The 19,563-nt window shown below is 40.4% G+C and overlaps 1 protein-coding gene across 3 annotated transcripts in view; it reads left to right on the plus strand.

The window, feature by feature from the left end:
- PCSK5 (proprotein convertase subtilisin/kexin type 5) overlaps window positions 1-19,563 on the plus strand; it is a 443,312-nt gene that overhangs the window by 292,646 nt on the left and 131,103 nt on the right. The window contains exon 21 of one of the 3 annotated variants that reach the window (XM_032866666.1): window positions 859-3,483. The exons of the other annotated variants lie outside the window; for them this stretch is intronic. Within the exon in view, the coding sequence (XP_032722557.1) occupies window positions 859-974 (116 nt within the window). The 3' untranslated portion in view covers window positions 975-3,483. Of the gene's footprint in view, window positions 1-858; window positions 3,484-19,563 lie in introns of those variants that run through there. 3 annotated transcript variants of the gene reach the window in all.

Below are 19,563 nucleotides of genomic sequence, written 5' to 3' on the forward strand. Positions count from 1 at the left end.
ATGAGCCCATTTTAGGTCAGCTAAATCCCGAAATCACCGATGGCTTACCAGGCTTTTCAAATCACATAGCAATTGCATTTATGAGTTTGTGATTTATTCTCTTTCAACTGTCATATTTCAATGATTCTAAGACATACTTTTTTTTTTCTTAACATTTTAACATCCCTGGAATCAGATGCATCTTATAATTTATGGCAGCCTGCAGCCACTTTTGTCCGCTAGGTTGATGTGATACAGCTGTCCTTGCCTGTGACTTTGTCACGGACTTAGGTACATGGTTACTACTACATGTGTTGAACTACATAGTTTGGAATAGTTTCTTTATAAGCACAGCAACAAAACAGCCTGTTATAGAATATTTAACCAATATTCCATAAGCATAACATTAATATTCTAATTGAGGAGGCTCTTGGGTCACCATGTAATAAGATGAATGAAGCACGTTCTTTTCTCGATAGTACGTAAAATAATGGTGCATCTTAAATCCAGTGTCTTGGACTCAATGAAATATAGTATAAATGACTGTATACTCTCTGCTCTAGGTAATTCTGAGAAGACAAATTCCTTACTTATATTGTTATTGATTTCTAATTTATTCTTTTTTTCGAATCCTTTTTTCCTTTCATAAATGGACACCAATCACATTCACCACTGGACCGCAATCTCTCTTCTTGAAAAACAATGCTGTTGACTGAAATCACTTTGCGTGGACCCAATTTCCTCCTTGTTGACTGCTCCTCAATGATCTCTTCCAATCCCCCCATCTGCCTCTCTGGCCAATCAAAACCTTCTTCCACGTGTACATCATGCTGCCCTCGTCCTCACCTCCCCCTCTGTCTTGCTGACTTCCTGGAAAAGCAACGGAAGAGTCCTGGGCCGAAGGAGGCTTCTGTATGCTAGTGAAAAAGAACAATCTGTGCCAGAGGAAGGTTCTTCAACAACTTTGCTGCAAAACATGTACATTCCAAGGCTGAGCGGCCATCTTAGATTTCTCTGTTCCTGTAGACTTATAGATTACTCCATATTATTATTAAAAAGAAAAAAAAAAGAAAAAAAAAGCAAGCCACCTCTCTCTTTTTCGCTCTCTTTTTCTCTCTCTCTCAAATTTGTGCAGGGAGATGGTGAACTGTTTTGTCAGAACTTAAATGGAAAAAAAAAAAATAAACCTACAACAAGCCTACCTTTTATACCTGGGTGTTTAGTGCTAAACAGCCAGAACCACAGAGACAGTATTGTATGACCAAAGCATTTGATGCCAAAATTTGACGTTAAAGTAATGATTTGATTTCCTGCCCTGGTTTTGAAGGTCCGTTTTTTTCCCCCTTTGCATTTACTTGCTTGTTTCCCCTTTGAGATGCCTAAAAATACCTTCCAAAAACATCACAAGAGCAGACATAGATCAAAATCAGAGAGAAAGCTCTTGCATCTGTCATTTTTCATGCTTGAGTCCACCGTTGGGGGAAATGACAGCAAAGCGGACCTAAGGGCATTAAGAACATCCCTCAGAGTTGTATTCAATGTCGTTTGTCTTAGTTTTTCACAGTTGAACATTGATCCTTTCCACACATAATTTACTTCATGCATTATGTGCTGGTTTTGGCATTATACTCACTTGAGAAGTCTGCTGCACTGGTTTCATCAGATAGACTTGCTGCTATTGGCCTTGGCTTTGCAGATTGGGTTATTTTACACACAGCTGGTCAAATGGGATCACTCCGCATAGTCAGATTGGTGATGGACAGAATGCAAAGTTACACAAAATAGCTGGGCCTCATCCAGCTCCCCTGAAATCTGGAGTGTTCACTTTGTAGACCCTGCACGATCTCCTGGTGCTATACGGCCATTATCCCCATAGCATTTTTTTTTTTAAGTCCATCAGAAATTCCATTTGTTGTGATGGGAAGCATTTTGGATATGATGCGGGAAATTTCTTCCTGGAGTCAAGTTTCTAAAAGGTCCTGTATTTTTTAAGAAATGGAATTATTTAAATAATATTTAAGCTCGTGCCCAAGTCGGCCGGGCAATGTTTTTCAATGGTGCTTATTAGAAGTTTTATCATTTTGTCATTTTCAGAAAATAAAACTGGAAATTGAAGATGGGTGGCATGATTGTACCCTCCTGGTTCTGTTATTTCCCATTCCTCTGTCCCTCTATAACCGTGCTATGATACATCTGTCCACTGGATGTCAATGAGATCGTCTGTTTTCTTGGAAATACCCTCACCGGTTTTCTACAACTCTTAAGTACATCCTGGAATCTAGCAGACTGAATTATGTGAAAACTATTTGAGATCAGTGGTTAGAAATGATGCCTGATCTTTTTACCGATTCTGAGCTTCTCTATCTAGGGAAGGATAGACTCATCAGTTTTCTTCACTTTTCATATCAAAACTCCATTGGTGACCTCATTTTCCTTGGGAGTGACCAGCCATCTTGCAGGCTTGATGCTGTGAGAGCCTCACTTCCCAGATGTCACTGGCTTCACAGCTGAGAACAGGGATGATATCAATAGGGATTATTGGAGGAAGGAGCTGGGAAGTGGATGCTGAGATCCCCACCCAGTCAACAAGCTAGGGAAAAGCCTACCTTGAAAATATTCATTCCTAGGCATCAAAGTTAAAGTCTAATCTAAGATGAATAATTTGAGTCTAATGACCCTCTTTAATAGCATTATAGTAACACTGAGTCACAGAATGATTCATCAGTAGGGACTCCATTGATTTTGCTGAGCAGCTTTCATTTTCCTAACACTGCAGGTCCTTCTGACCTGAAGAAAGTAAATTAATCCAGGGGATGGCAGATAGAGTCTCACACTTCAAGTCACAGTCTCTAAATGGACAAATCTAAGCACAAGCCGAAAGCAAAGTCAAGCAGATGGCAAGACCAGATTTGCCTGCAAAGGAATCCATTTGATTGAACCAGCCCGTACTAGATGAGGCACAAAGTTACTACAATAGGAAAGATAAAAAATGACGCCTGTGTTCTTAAACAAATAACCATCAACAATGTCAGCCAAATTCACTGAGGTCCACCAATGTGTGTTCCATTCCCACCGACCATGCAGGCACACATCACGGAAATACTGGGTTAACTACTAGTGTGTTACTGCCTCGTTTATCTACAGAATATTATTAACTAGGACATAATGCTTTCAAAGTTTAAGTTAATGTTATATATTATGTATAAATATATATATTCATAATGAGATATATGTAATGGATAGTACAAAGTTTGGAGACTTAACAAATGCTCTAACCTTCTGGAGACAAAAGTCCTATCTTCTGTTTTCTTTTGTCTTTTTTATTCTTAACTAGTGATCCACTGTTAAATCCAAATCCACTTTTACTGAAAAATACTGTACATGTGTAAAATGTTCAGTTGTTTTTTTGTAAAATATAGTAGAATGGTTGTAATTGATACTGGCCAAAATCAATGTTATTCCATATTTTATTTTTTCTATTAAATTAACCTAAGTTCCTGTTTATCTGATCTGTTCCTACCCATGTGTAAACATCTCTGAAAGGATAAGATAAGGAAAACCTTCTGTTTTCACACAGAAGCTGAATACAAAGGAAAGGATGGAAGGGAACGGAGCATCTAAAGTTGGAAAGGCAGGGGTGAGCAGAGGACGCAGTGGAAAAGGAGAGACAAAGTAAGAGCAGTCTAAGAAAGGAAGAGGTTAGACTTGGTCCTGAGTGAAGGTTATCTCCCATTTTTAGAAAGCAAGTGGAGAGAAAGATCTATAAAAGCTCGGCACACTGGTTAGCAGATGCTACAGAAGCCAGCCCCAGGATCTGGGCCATCTGGGCTCTTGTCCTGCGCTTCCCCCAGGATATGGACCACTGCACACTCACTAGTGGGTATCTGGAGAGGTGGGGACCAAGGGACTGTGCATGAGGTGGTGGGGGTGGGGCATGAAAGCTGTTGAAAGGGGAAAAGGCTCTGTTCAATTTGCTGATATCCTGTGTGAAACTGACAGTGGTGTAGCCCCAGATGCCTCGAAGCTAACTTGGTCTAAAATCTCCAGTCCGTGCCACAGCGTGGGACTGTGTAGTTGGCAAAGACCCACCGTGGATTACAGATCTTTGCGAACCCTGCCTGTGAAGCAGGCACTAGCTCTGAAGGTTCAGTGCCCTGCCTTTTGGGAAGAGAAATAAGAAATCAGTGCAAGCGACATGGGAATTGAACTCCAAAGACGTTTAGAGATCTAGGGCTACAAAATGGTGTGAGAGAGAGCCTCTGCGGTCATGAAATCGCATTATGAGGATGGGCGGCGGGGACTAATTGTACTGAACTCTTACTATGTACAGCACAACGAGGGAATATAGAGTATACGCATACTGATGTTAATTCTCTTAATTCTCACAAAAACTCTAAAGCAAAGTATGCTCAGTTTGCAAACTATCACTACTTTCTGTTTACACACCGGAAAGCTGAGGCAGATGGGCTTGAAATAGGTTGACTGGGATTACACAACCAGACAGAACAATAGAAACAAAGCTTAGCAGTAAGACAATTAACATCAGTGAATTCTAAGTCTGAGATGAATGGGACACTAACTTGTCAGGTTCAGGCCGGCAGAAATTCCTTTGAACTGAACTGGTCAAGGCAAGTTTTGTAAAGTAAGTGGAACTAGGACTGGGTCTGGAGCTAGGCAGCCAAGGCCTAACTAAGGAGATGGGACGAGAGCCGGAGGAACATCACCAGTGAGCTTCCACGGAAGAGAGGGTTCAGGGAATCCAGTCAATTGTCTTAATGGTTTAATCTAATTGCTACAAAGAACAGTGACTCAACATCCAACAGATTAGTCAGGAAAGATTTCCATTTCCACGCTTTCCAAAAAATAAGTAGTGTGCCCATCCCCAGCCCCCATACCCGCGGCAGACCCTGCCAATCACCAGTGTCCAACCACGGATGGATCAGACCTGCCTCACTTTTCACCCCAGCGTTGGGGGCTTCGCATCATGCTGCTGAGCTCTTCTATCGGACTCACCGTTTGCCACTCAACACTCTACTCTTCATTGTGAGGAACCTGCCAGTTGTGTGCAAGTGAATTTCAGGCAGTGAAAGTAGAAGTAGGCATGTATCTTTAACTCTTTTCCTGTCACCCTTCAGCTTCACACAAAGAGAAATGACAGACAGCAGCCTGATGCATTTGGAGAAAATTGGAGGCAGCGTTACACTACGGCCTGCCTAGCGCAACACTCCCTCCTCCTTCCGCCCTCTAACCCGAAATGGTAGCGAGAACGCGAAGGCCAGCGGCAGCTGGGCCCTGGGCCCCAAATCAGTTTATGTCAAAGACACAAAGCGGTAACCTGCTTCTGGGTGACTGCCATGTCCAAATGTTATTTTTGTGGCAAATCCATAAAATCCAAAGTTCTCGGCAGGATACTCCGGAGCCACTGACAAATTTAGAAGGGCACAGCCAAGCAGGACTTAATGTCGCTGTGGCTCATGGGAGCTGCTTGGCACTAGAGGCGGGGCTGTGATGCATACCGTCATGTCTCCTCTTCATCGTGAGAGGTGGACATCTGGCCCAGAGTCAATTCGTGGGCAAGAAGGATCCATTGGGCAGCATCACAGAGTCTCAGATGGCCAGTCTGGGACCTGGGAATGCCAGCAGCTCCTTTCCACTCTAACTGCAAAGGACTTAGAAGGATGTTTGTCTTCTTACTGACGCATTTTCTCGCAAGATCTTCCCTCCACCCGAGACAAATCTGAGGGCCAATTGTTGCTTTTTCAAAGCCAGGGATCAGGCAACAAAATATATGTTGCGTCCCCGCTTTGAAGAATTCCCAGAAACATTTCCTGGGGCCTAAAGTGTATGATCTTTTTTATTATTATTATTTTAGGAAAGAATACATGATTTTAAGAATCTATTATTTTAAGGCAGACTGAGTTTTACTGAAATTGCATTGATTTGGCCCAAAGACACTTAGAGGCCAATGGAGATTAACTTCCTGTTGCAAGATTCACAGCTAGTAAAGGGTGTGGTTGGGAATGGATCACACATCAACCTGCACAAAGCTGCCTCCTTGCCAAGAATGCTGAAGGAAAACACTAAGTCCATATTACACATACTGCAAGGCAGGGGTTAAGAGCCCTTTCTTGACTACAGGTAGAAGACCCACTGGCTCCCTTGACTTGGCTTTTTCCTCTTTATGAGCTCAGCTTAATTGCTTCCAAGAACAGGAAGTCCCGGTCATATACAAGCTCTGAGGTCCTTCTTGCCCTCTACAAGCTGATAGCCTAATGGAGGGCACAGACACAAAAACACATGATGGTAATAGGAAGCTATTTAAGTGCCTTTAAAAGGGCATAAAAATATCATGGGGGCAGTCTAGTTGAGCAAGCTCACTTTCCCAATTAAGTGCTGAATGTTCCCTACCCTTGCATGAGAAGTTTCTAAGGGTTTCCAAAAATAGCATGTTCCATTAAAAATACAGTTACCTCTGAAATGTGCAAAAGCAGATGAGGTTTTAACTAAATGTCTACTAAATGCAACATGTCAAACTAATCAGTTGCAACTCAGCTCTTAAGGAACCACATAGAATTAAATTTAATATAGGATAAAGGTGAATTTTAATACCTATGACATGACATAGGACCTACAGAGGCAGGAGAACCTAGGAACTGTTGGGATCTTAATATAACCCTGCAAAGGAGGTAGAAATTCACTATTCATGCTGGGGGTGGGGGATTATATAAACACATATACTATATATATATTCCTGCTCACTCCCCTCAGATTTCTACCTGTAGTTCCAAATAGCTATGGGACATTGCCCTTCAGATAGCTAAGAGGCATCTCAAAATTAATATGTCCAAAGCAGACTTCAGACTGCTCAATCTCCCAAATATTATTATCTCTAAATGTCTCCCACACCACAAATAGCATTACAACCCATTATTACAACCCAGTTGCTCAAATCCAAAACCTAGTAAGTCTTCTTTTTTTTTTTGCCCCCAAATCCAATCCGCTAGTAGAGGCCCAATAACCGCACCTTCGCCATAAATCTCTCAGTGGCCCACAGTTGCCATTCTGGGTCATCCTCTCCATCTAGGACTACTGCAGAAGCCTCCCAACTGGGTTTCCTGCTCCTTTCCCCTTCTTTCTTTTTCTGTCCTGTCCCAGCCCCTCTGCACAGAGCCAGCAGCACTATCACCAACACAAAATCTGATTTCTCCCCTTTCTTCCTGTTTGCTCGGGATCAAATCTGAGCTCCTTACTTGAGATCTTTCTCATCTCTTCTCGTACCCCTTCTCCCTTGCTAATCTGTTCCAGTCATAACAACTTTGTTCTTCCAACAAAACTAACATGTTTGTGCATCAAGACCCCTTCCCTTCACATGGGCTGGTTTCTCCTCACCCAGCAGGTCTTAGTTAAAAATGGCTCCCTTGGAAAGTAGCTCCCCCCACCACTCATCCCACACCTGCCCACCTTTTCTGGTCTTTCCATAGCACTTATCACAACATGACATTCTATGGTTCATTTACTTGTGTACTGGTAGTCTCTCCCACTAGGACGTCAGCACCGTGAAAGCTGGGGCTTTGTCTGTCGTATTTGCAGCCCTAGCCGGTATGTGTAACACAGTGCCTTGCTTGATAAATGTTTGCAGATTGAATGAATAAAAAGGCTTAAGTGAGAAATGACAGTTGACCTGAGTCTTGAAAGATAAGCAGGAATTTGTAAGTCAATGAAGGTGAGGATGTTGAAGAAGGATTCTCTGGAGAGAGAACTGGTTCAAGGACACAAAACCATTAAAGGGTCTGGGGGCAGGGCAACAGGTAGGCAGGGTAGGCAGCTGGAGGATAGGGATAGAAAGATCACAGAGGTCAACTTATAAAAGCCATGGATGGGTTACTGCCCTCCTTCTGGCTCCTTGACAGAGTCATCACCCCTCTTTCCAGAGAGGCTAAATGACTTACTCAAGGACCCCACCCTGTCAACTCACGGCCTCCTGCCAACATACTTGGAAAGCATTCGTTCAGACAAAATGCTAAGGAGATCATATTTGCTTCAGTCCCTAGAGGACTAGCTACACCGAGCCAGGTAATAAAGGGACAGGGAACTAAGCACAGCTCAGCTGTCAGAATAGCTCACGTGAGAGGAGGCAGCCCATAGCCTCTTTTCACTGTGACATCCATGGTCAGATCAACAAATTTGTCATGGTCTGTTTGTGAGACTATACTTGGGGACAAGGGCCTGCTCAGAATCCTCTTCTTGTTCTAAGAAAAAAAACAAAACAAACCAAAACAAAAACAAAGAACTTTTCCCTCTAAATTACCTCCTTGTCAAGAATGCCAGAGGGAAAAACTAAGCCCGTATTACACATACTGCAAGGCAGGGGTTAAGAGCCCCTTCTTGACTGCAGGTAGAAGAGCAAAAGGAAAGAGAGTGGTGTGCTGGCACCTTTCTTCCCTAATGATGAAAATAACAACAAGAACTCCCACATACAGAGTACTTTCCATGTCTAAGTACTGTGCTGTTTGCTTTGTATGGGTCATTCCACTAATTCCTACCAAGAGCCTGATTTTCTTCTCTTTTTACAAGTGGGAAAGCAGGAGGAGGTAAATGCCTAAGGCAACCCATTGATAAATGGAAGATCTGGGATTAATTCAAACCCAGACAATCCAACATCAGAGTCTCCAGGAAAAGTACAAGTGCCGAAGAAGATGTCTGTCAAACCTTCCTTCAGGTTATGACCATGAAGCTTACATGAGGATTATATATTTTCATTGGGGATGTCTGATTCAGGACCCCCTGCTGTCTCCTGTGAATAGAGCAACATTCTACCCAAGACTACGCACATGGCCACACAGCACTTTGTGTGAGCCAAGCCGGGAGTGGGTATCAATATCATCATGAGAATTAGTAGCGACCATTGGGCCATGTGGGCAAAAAGAAATTAGACTGGACCTAAGGGAAATGAGGCAGTGGCTGTTAAGAAATGAGGACATGATGCCTCCTTTCATGCTAATTTTTCTCTGTCTGGGAAGCCATCATTAGCATTTTCTAGTCCCAAATGAAATGACAAATAGAATGGAGATATAGGGAACAGAGTAAAACATGACAACGTTGAAATCATCACATAATACAAATTCCCTGAGCTCCTTCGACAAATTTGGTAAAACAAATTCCTTCCAGGTGGTATTACACAAGACATTCTTGCCACCTGAATCTTAACTGTTATAATAGCACCTAAACTATTCAGAAAATGTGAACTTTCTGTTATATATAAGAAGATGATCTGTAACTGACTTGTGTCATGAGAAGAGCCACAAACATGACGGAAACCAGGAATTATCTTGACCATCTCTCCCAGCTCCCCCATCTGTCCCATCAGCAAGTCAAGACAACTCTCCCTCCAAAATATGGTTCAGATTCATTTTCTCCTTTCACTTTTACTGCCCCCAACCTAATCAAGCTGCTTCGAGGCAAAGCTACTTCTTACCTGGACTATTGCAAAACTTCCTTTCTAGCTTCATCTAATGCACCCCTTGTGTCTATACCCACCCCCCCATGTTCCTACTTTCTTCTAATGTATTCCACACAGCAGCCAGAGGGCCCTTTTTAAAAATTCAAAGCTCACACAAGGCTCTACTGTTTAAAACCCTCCCATGGCTTCCCATCCCACCTTAGATAAAGAAGAAATACCTTCCTATGGCCATCAAGTCCATGGTCAATCTGAGCTACCCAACTTCTCTAAACTCATCTCCAGCCATTCTCTCCCTCCCATCATATTTTTCAACCACACTTACTTGCCCTTGTTTTCCTATTCTGCTTTGTGCCTCAGAGCTTTCCCACATGCCATTCCCCCTACTTTAACGGTAGCCCATTCCTACTCATGTATACCTGGCTAGCACTTACGTATTTGGGCCTCAATTTAAAATGTCACTTCTTCATCTTCTGAAGATCTCCTCGTTATAAGCTCTCATGGAGGCCTCTACTTTACTTTCATATCAATTACACATACCTACTTAATTGTAGGAGCATCTGCTTGATGTATGTAATGCTCACTACAAAGTCTGTTCCATGAGGGCAACGTCTGTAAATGCCTTATAGAGAATAAAGCTAGCAAAATGTCTAGCATAGGGTAGGTGTTTGATACCTCTTTGGTCAACAGATGAATAAGCCAATGAATGAACAGGAGAATAACGGAGTACATGACAGGGACGAAACTGTCCTGGCCCAGAAACTGAGACAACCAAGCTCTAATCTTGAATTACATCAGTGTAGCTCCCCAGGTGTCCATACTTTAGTTTTTCCCATATTCAGCCTCACCCTGTGAACCATTCCAACCCTTCTATTCAATGGAAAAGGGAAATCCCAGGAGACTTCATGGAGACTCTGTCGCTGGCCCTAAAACACATATAACATCTCAGGCACACACTCAATAAAGCTAATGCTTTGGGACCTTGCCACTAAAGGCATACAGTAGCAACAGAAGCTGTGAGTTGGCTAGAATGGTAGCAGGGCTCTGAGGTGTCCCCCCCTAAGATTCCTGTCTGCTTGTTATTCACTGCTATGAAGTACTTTGCAGATGGAACTAAAGGTAACTCTCAACTAACTTTACAATAAGGAAATTATCCTGAATTATCCGTGAGGGCCTAAGGTAAAGTCAGTCAGAGGGATGGAGTGAAAGGAAGCCAAGAAGGCAGAGGAAAGAATTTGATTCGAGATGGTGAGAAGGAGGTGACCTACAGTCACTGGCTTTGAAGATGCAGGAAGGAAGCCATGAGACAAGAAATACATGCAGCTTCTAGAAATGGAGAATAATTCCCAGCCAGTGGGTGGCAAGGAAACAGGGATCTCAGTCCTGAATTCTGCCACTGACACTGACACGAATGAACTTGAGCAGACACATTCCCAGAGCTCCCAGAAAGAATGCCACCTATGACACCTTGTTTCCAACCTTGTAAAACCAGAGCAGGGAAGGAGTTGAGCAGCTGTGCCCAGACTGCTGCCCTACAGAACTGAGAGATAATAAATGGTGTTGTGTTAAGCCATGACAAAATGGTCACTTGTCATAGCAGCAATCAAAAACTAGTACATATTTGTGTATCTTCATAGCTGAGGTCTGAGGGGCAGGTTTCTGGTTTGTTGCACATTTAGGGACCTACTTAGATGCACTCCTGGGACAGAGGCTAGTGGATGTCATCTTTGCACTCTCCCTCTGCCTTGCTTCAGATGGCTGGTATCTCCTGGAAAGGAATCTGTACACTCGTCTGGTGCCCTGATTTTTATAACTGCTGCCCAAGGGACATGTGGCTAGATCATGTGGCTCTGGTAGCCAGTGGCACTTATGCTTGCATTCTCAAAAGACAGTATATATTTGCATAATTTAAAAGCTGCGGCCTGAGGGTCTGACTTACAATCAATATGTGCTGAGATTCTCCCCTTTGGGATCCCGACAGCTATTGGCACACCCTCAACAACTGAGGCTTAGTGACAATAAAATAGGCTGTTTGGACCATCACAAAGGTTTGAGAAACAGCAAAGATCTAGGGCAGACTTGAATGATAAGTTTCATCTGCTACACAAGACCACGTCTTCAAGAGTAGGAGAGCTGACTGCTTTATCTTTCGCAGAGAAACTAGCACGCAAAGTCAAGTCAATGAAACAACAGAGGAGTATGTTCCCAATTAAAGAATAGGATAAAATTTCAGAAAAAGTCCCTAACAAAATGGAGGTAAGTGATTTAACGGATAATAGAGTTCAAAATATAGTTCCCAAACTGGAAGAAGAATGGATGAACACAGTGAGAGCGTCAATAAATATATGAGATTACCAAAAAGGAAGTCACAGAGCTAAGGAATAGAATAACTGAACTAAAAAATGCAACAGAAGTTTTCAGCAGCAGACTCTGAAGCAGAAGATGAAGCAGGAGAAACAATCAGTGATCTCAAAGGGCAGTGGAACTCTTTCAATCAAAGCAGCAAAATGAAAAACACACTAAAAAGGGAAGCTAGCTTAAGGAACTCATGTGACACCATCAAACAGACCAACATTTACATCACACGACTCCCAGAAGAAGAGAGCGAGCAAGGGCCAAAAAACATATTTCCCAACAAAAGCGGCTGAAAACATCCCTAACCTGAAGAAGGAAACAGACATCCAGATCTAGGAAGCTTACAGAGTTTCAAAGATGAACTCAAAGAGATCCACATTGAGATACATTACAATTAATGAGTCAAACTTAAAGGGAAGGTAAGAATCTTAAAACCAGCAAGGGAAAAACAAGGGACATGCCAGGGAATCTCATAAGACCATCAGCAGATTTTTCAGCAGAGACCCTATAGATCAGAAGGGAGTGGCATAGTACAGAGTACTGGAAGAAAATAAAACTTCCAACCAAGGGACACCTGGGTGGCTCAGTGGGTTAAGGCCTCTGCCTTCAGCTCAGGTCATGATCTCAGGGTCCTGGGATCGAGCCCTACATCGGGCTCTCTGCTCAGCAGGGAGCCTGCTTCCTCACCCCTCTCTCTGATTCCCTCTCTGCATGCTTGTGAGCTCTGTCAAATAAATAAATAAAATCTTTAAAAAATAAAACAAAACAAAACAAAACCTTCCAACCAAAAATACTCCACCCAGCAATGTTTTCAGAATTTAAAAAGCAATAAAGAGCTTTCTGGACAAGATAAACCTAAAGAAGCGTCTCAGCACTAAATTGATCTTAAGAGAAATGTTAAAGGGACTTTATTAAACTGATAATAAAGGGCATTAATTAGAAACAGAAAAACCTGTAAAAGTATAAATCTCATTGGTGAAGATAAATATATGGTAAAATTTAGAATAATGTCACAAAGATGGTATATTAATCACTTATAAAGCTAGGATGAAGGTTGAAAGACAAAAGCAGTAAAAAAAAAAACAACTATAACAAAAATAATCACTTAAGGGATACACAAGATAAAAAGATCTAAATTGTGACATCGGGGCTCCTGGGTGGCTCAGTGGGTTAAAGCCTCTTCCTTCGGCTCGGGTCATGATCCCAGGGTCCTGGGATCGAGCCCCGCATTCGGCTGTCTGCTCAGCAGGGAGTCTGCTTCCCCCTCTCTCTCTCTGCCTGCCTCTCTGCCTACTTGTGATGTCTGTCAAATAAATAAATAAATAAATCATAAAAAAAATAAATTGTGACATCAAAAACAAATCATGGGAGGGATGGAGATAGAATAGAGAGTTTAGGATCTGTTTAAACTTAAGTTTCTATCAGTTTAAAATACATTATTATAAATATAGGTTATTATATGTAAGCCTCATGAAAACCACAAATCAAACATTTATAATATAAACACAAAAGATAGAAAAGGACCTAAGCATACTACTACAGAAAATTACCAAATCATACAAGAAAAGAGCAAGAGAAGAAAGGAACAGAAGAATTACAGAAGAGTCAGAAAACAACAAAATGTCAATACATATACAATTACTTTAAATATATACAGACTAATTTCTCCAATCAAAAGTCAGAGAGTGACTGAATGGAGAAGAAAACAAGACAAACTCTATGCTACCTATAAGAAACTCACTTCAGATGTAAAGACACATACAGAAAGTGAAGTGATAGAAAAAGATATTCCAGGGGCACCTGGGTGGCTCAGTCAGTTAAGCCTCTGCCTTCTACTCAGGTCATGATCCCAGGGTCCTGGGATTGAGCCCTACTTTGGGCTCCCTGCTTCTCTCTCCTCTCCCCTTACCCCTACCCCTGCTCATGCTGTCTCTCTCTCTCAAATAAATAAAATATTCTTAAAAAACATATTCCATGCAAATAGAAACCATAAAAAAGCTAGGGTTGCTATATTTATATCAGAGAAAACAGATTTTAAAAGACTGTAAGAAGAGACAAAGGAGACCACTACATAATGATAAAGGAGTGAATCCAACAAGAGGATATAACATTTGTAAATACTTGTCTACCCAAAAGAGCACTTAAATATATAAAGCAAATATTAACAGACCTAAAATAAGAAATAGTGATAACACTAATAATGGAGGAGAGCAAAAGATCATAGGAGATTACTATGAATAATTATACACCAACAAATTGGGCAAACTATAAGATATGGAAAAATTCTTAGAAACATACAACCTACCAAAATTAAATCATGAAGAAACAGAAGATCTGAATAGACCAATTACTAGCATGGAGAGTGAATCAGTACTCAAACACCTCCCTACAAAACAAACTAAATGACCAGACTGCTTCACAGATGAATTCTACCAAATGTTTAAAGATTTAATAATAATCCTTCTCTAACTCTTCCCAAAAGTAGAAGAGGGAATACTTCCAAACTCATGTTATAAAACCAGCTGATAACAAATCAGACAAGGAATCCACAGAAAAGAAACTTGCAAGCTAATATCCCTGATGGATACAGATGCAAAAATCCTCAACAAACTATTAGCAAACTGAATTCAACAACACATTAAAAGGATCATACACCATGATCAAGTGGGATTTATTTTAAGGATGCAAGTATGACTTAACATCTACAAGTCAATTGATGTGATTCACCACATTAACAAAACAAAGAAAGAAAAATATCATATCATCTCAATATCTGTATAAAAAGCATTTTACAAAATTCAACATGCATTCTTTATAAAAACTCTCTACAAAGTGAGTATAGAAGGAAGATACCTCAACATAATAAAGTTCATATATGATAAGCTCTCAGCTAACATCATATACAATGTTGCAAAGCTGAAAACTTTTTCTCAAAAAACAGGAATAAGACAGGATACCCACTCTCATCACTTTTATCCAACATGGTATTGGAAATCCTAGCCAGAGCAATTAGGCAAGAAAAATACATAACATGCATTCAACTGGAAAGAAAGAAGTAAAACTGCCACTATTTTCAGATGACATATTATATATTGAAAACCCCAAAGACTCCATGCCAAAAAACTTTCAAAACTAAGAGCAAAATTCAGTAACGTGCGATATACAAAATCAGTATACATAAATATATTGATTATACACTCATAGTGAAGTGCTGGAAAAATTAAGAAAACAATCCTATTTATAACAGCCTCAAAAAGAATAAAACCCCTGGGAATAAATTTAACCAAGACTTATATGCTGAAAACTATAAGACATTGATGAGAAACTGAAGATGACACAAATAGATAGGAAGCATTAATGCTGTTAAGCTGACCATGCTACCCAAAGCAATGTATAGATTCAATGTAATCCCTATCAAATTCCATTGGCACTCTACATAGAACTAGAACAAACCATCCTAAAATTGTTAAGGAAGCACAATGACCCCAAATAGACAAAGCAATCCTAAGAAAGAACACAGCTGGAGGCATCATGCTCCCTGATTTGAAACCATATAGTATTTATACAAAGCTATAGTATTAAATAGTTAGCAATTAAATAGTATAGTAATTAAAACAGTATGGTATTTCCATAAAAAGCAGGCATATGGATCAATGGAACCCAGAAATAAACCTACACATATAGGGTCAATAATATTCTCACAAGAGGCCAAAGAATACGCAATAGTGAAAAGAGAGTCTCCTCAATAAACAATGTTGGGAAAATGAGGTAGCCACATATAAAATAACAAAACTGGACCACTATCTTACACCATACAAAAGCTCAAAATAGATTAAAGATTTTAATGAATTTAAGACCTAAAACAATAAAACTCCAAGAAGAAGAATTGCTAAGCTCCTTGCCAATGGTCTGGGCAATGATTTTTTAATCTAACACCAAAGTAAAGGAAACAAAAGCAAAAACTAAATGGGACATCACATTAAAAATCTGCACAGCAAAGAAAACCTCAACGAAATGAAAAGACAACCTACTAAATGAGAGAAAATATTTATAAACTATATATGTGATAAGGGGTTAATAAATTATATATGATAAGGGGTTAATATATATAAAATATAAAAAGAACTTATACAACTCAAAAGCAAAACCCACAAATCCAATTTAAAAATGGGCAGAGGGGGTGCCTGGGCGGCTCAGTCATTTAATTGTCCAACTCTTAATTTTGGCTCAGGTCATGATCTCAGGGTTGTGAGATCGAGCCCTGCATTGGGCTCCACACTGGGGGTGTGGAGCCTACTTAAGTTTCTCTATCTCCCTCTGCCCCCCCCCCAAAATGGGCAGAGGACATGATTAGATATATCTCCAAAGACATACAGATAGCCAAGAGGTACAAATAAAGGCAAACAGCATCACTAATCATCAAGAAAATGCAAATGAGAACCACAAGGAGATATAATCTCACATCTGTTGGAATAGCTTATCAGAAAGACAAGAAATCCCAAGTATTGGTGAAGAGGTAGAGAGAAGGGAATCCTCATGCACTGTTAGTGGGACTGTAAACTGGTGCTGCTACTATGGAAAACAGTATGGAGGTGCCTCAAAAAATTAAAACTAGAACTATCCTATGACCCAGCAATTCCCTTCCTGGGTATATAACTGAAAGAAATGAAATCACTGGGTCACCTGGGTGGCTCAGTGGGTTAAGCCTCTGCCTTTGGCTCGGGTCATGATCTCAGGGTCCTGGGATGGAGCCCCCCATCGGGCTCTCTACTTGGTGGGGGGCCTGGTTCTCCCGCTCTCTCTGCATGCCTCTCTGCCTACTTGTGATCTCTCTCTCTCTCTGTCAAATAAAGAAATAAAATCTTAAAAAAGAAATGAAAGCACTATCTCAAAGAGATATATGCACCCTCATGTTCATTTCAGAATTATTTAAAATAGCCAAGGTATGAAAGACACCGAAGTGTCCACTGATTGATGAAATGGATATAAGAAATGTGGTATAATATACAATGGAATGTTATTTAACATAAAAAAGAAGAAAATCCTGCCATTTGTAGCAACATGGGTGGATTTTTAGGGTGTTGTACTAAGTGAAATAAGTCAGATATAAAAAGACAAATATTGCTTACTCTTTTCTTTAAGAATTTATTTTTTTATTTGACAGAGAGAGAGAGAGCAAGTGCGCACATACGCGCGTGCACAAGCAGGGGGAACAACAGGCAGAGAGAGAAGCAGGCTCCCCACTGAGCAGGGAGCCGGGATGCAGGGCTTGATCCCAGGATCCTGGGACCATGACCTGAGCCAAAGGCAGACATCCAACTGACTGAGCCATCCAGGCTTCCCCAAATACTACCTATTCTCACTTAAATATGGGAAACCATAAAGAGAGAGAGAGAGAGAGAGACCGAGCACTTAGATGTGGAGAACAAATTGGTGATTCCCGGGGGGGGGATTAAATGAAGGGGGTCAAAAGGTACAAACTTCCAGTTAGAAAATAAATAAGTCACGGGGATGTAATGTACAGCATGGGGACTATAACTAATAATACTCTAGTGCATACTGGAAAGTTGCTAAGAGCACATCTTAAAAGTTCTCATCACAAGAAACAAAAGTTTTGTAACTCTGTATGGTGATGGGTATTAACTAGACTTACTGTGGCAATCATTTTGCAATAAATACAGATATGAAATCATTATATTGTATACCTAAAGCTAATTTTATGTTGATTAAAACTTCAAAAATTTAAATTAAAACTTTTAATTGTAAAAAATAAAATACCATTAGACCAGACCTACTCAATCAAAATATGCACTTTTGCAAGATCCCAAGATGATCAGCAAGCACATCAAAGTTTAAGAACTCCTGTCACAAATGGATACTGAATTTGAGAAGCTTTCTCTTGACTTACGGAGAGCCACTACTGCACTTCATGTTCTTAAATAGTGGACACCCAGGAATTAGGCAGCTGAGTATCCGTCTTTGGCTGGCCACTAACTGGGAGAGCTGAGGCAAGTCAGCGGCACTTTAAAAATTTTTTAAAGTAACTAAGGCTGATCCCCAGCCTGTAAGCCTGATCAACCAGAGCTATTAGGCTGAAGATGTGAATTAGCAATTTGTTTATAGGGGCCCCAAACTGGCTTTCAGCAGTTGATCAAGTAACAAAGTCTGTCCAGACATGAGTAAACAACCCAGCCATTTCTCGACACAATATTAACAAACTGAATTCAACAATACAGTAAAAGGATCATACACCATGATCAAGTAGGATTCGTTCCAGGGATGGAAGGATGGCTCAATATCACAAATCAATCAACATGACACACACATTAACAAAAATAAGGATAAAAATCACATGATCATGCAATAACAGCAATTGGTAAAATTCAACATCTGTTCATAATAAAAACAATGTGGATATAGAAGGACAATTTCTCAACACAAAAAAGGCCATATATAATAAACTCACAGCTAACATTATACTCAACAGTGAAAAGCTAAAAGCTGTTCCTCTAAGATCAAGAACAAGAAAGAATGCTTACTCTTACCACTTTTATTCAATATAGTATTAGAAGTCCTTGCCACAGCAATCAGACAAGAAGTTAAAGGCATCCAATTTGGAAAAGTAGTAGTAAAACAGTCACTATTTGCAAATGACATGATAGGATATATAGGAGACCCTAAAGACTCCACCAAAAAAACCTCTAACAACTAATAAATAAATTCACTAAAGTCGCAGGATATAAAATTAATAATCAGAAGTTTGTTGCATTTCTAAATGGTAATAATAAAATAGCAGGAGAAATTAAGAAAACAATACCATTATTAAGAAGTGAACTAGTGTGATGAGCACTGGGTGTTGTATGGAAGTGTTCGATCACTATATTATACACCACAATCTAATATTATACCATATGTTACCTTATTGGAATGAAAATAAATACTTAAAGAAAAAAATCCCATTTACAATTGCATCAAACAGATAAAATACCTGAAAATAAATTTAACTATGGAATAAAAGACCTATACTCTGAAAACTGTAAAACACTAATGAAAGATACAATAAATGAAAGGATATACCATGTTCATGGATTGAAAGAATTAATATTGTTAAAATGTCGACACTATCCAGAGCAATCTATGATTTAAAAGCAATCCCTAACAAAATACCCATGGCATTTTTCACAGAACTAGAACAAATAATCCTAAAATTTGTATGGAACCATGAAATACTCTGAATGGCCAAAGCAATCTTGAGACAGAAGAACAAAGCTGGATCTCCTCTTCCTCTGCCTGCCACTCTGCCTACTTGTGCACACACTCTCCCTCTCTATCAAATAAATAAAATCTTAAAGCAAAGGGGGCACCTGGGTGGCTCAGTAGGTTAAATGTCTGGCCTCAGCTCAGGTCATGATCCAAGGGTCCTGGAATTGAGCCTGCATAAGGCTCTCTGCCCAAGAGGGAGCCCACTTCTCCCTCTGCCTGCCACTCTGACTCCTTGTGTGTACACGTTCTCTCCCTCTGTCAAATAAATAAAATCTTTTTTTTTTTTTAAGTTTATTTACTTATTTGACAGAGAGAGCGAGCGAGAGAGGGAATACAAGCAGGGGCAGTAGGAGAGGGAGAAGCGGCTTCCCACCAAGCAGGGAGCCCAAAGCAGGGCTTGATCCCAGGACCCTGGGATCACAACCCTAGCCAAAGGCAAACATTTAATGACTGAGCCACCCAGATGCCCCTCAAATAAATAAAATCTTAAAAAAAAAAAAGAAATGTAG

The sequence above is a fragment of the Lontra canadensis genome, unplaced genomic scaffold (assembly GCF_010015895.1).
Source record: "Lontra canadensis isolate GAN:19392208 unplaced genomic scaffold, GSC_riverotter_1.0 scaffold31, whole genome shotgun sequence".
Taxonomy (NCBI): Eukaryota; Metazoa; Chordata; class Mammalia; order Carnivora; family Mustelidae; genus Lontra; species Lontra canadensis.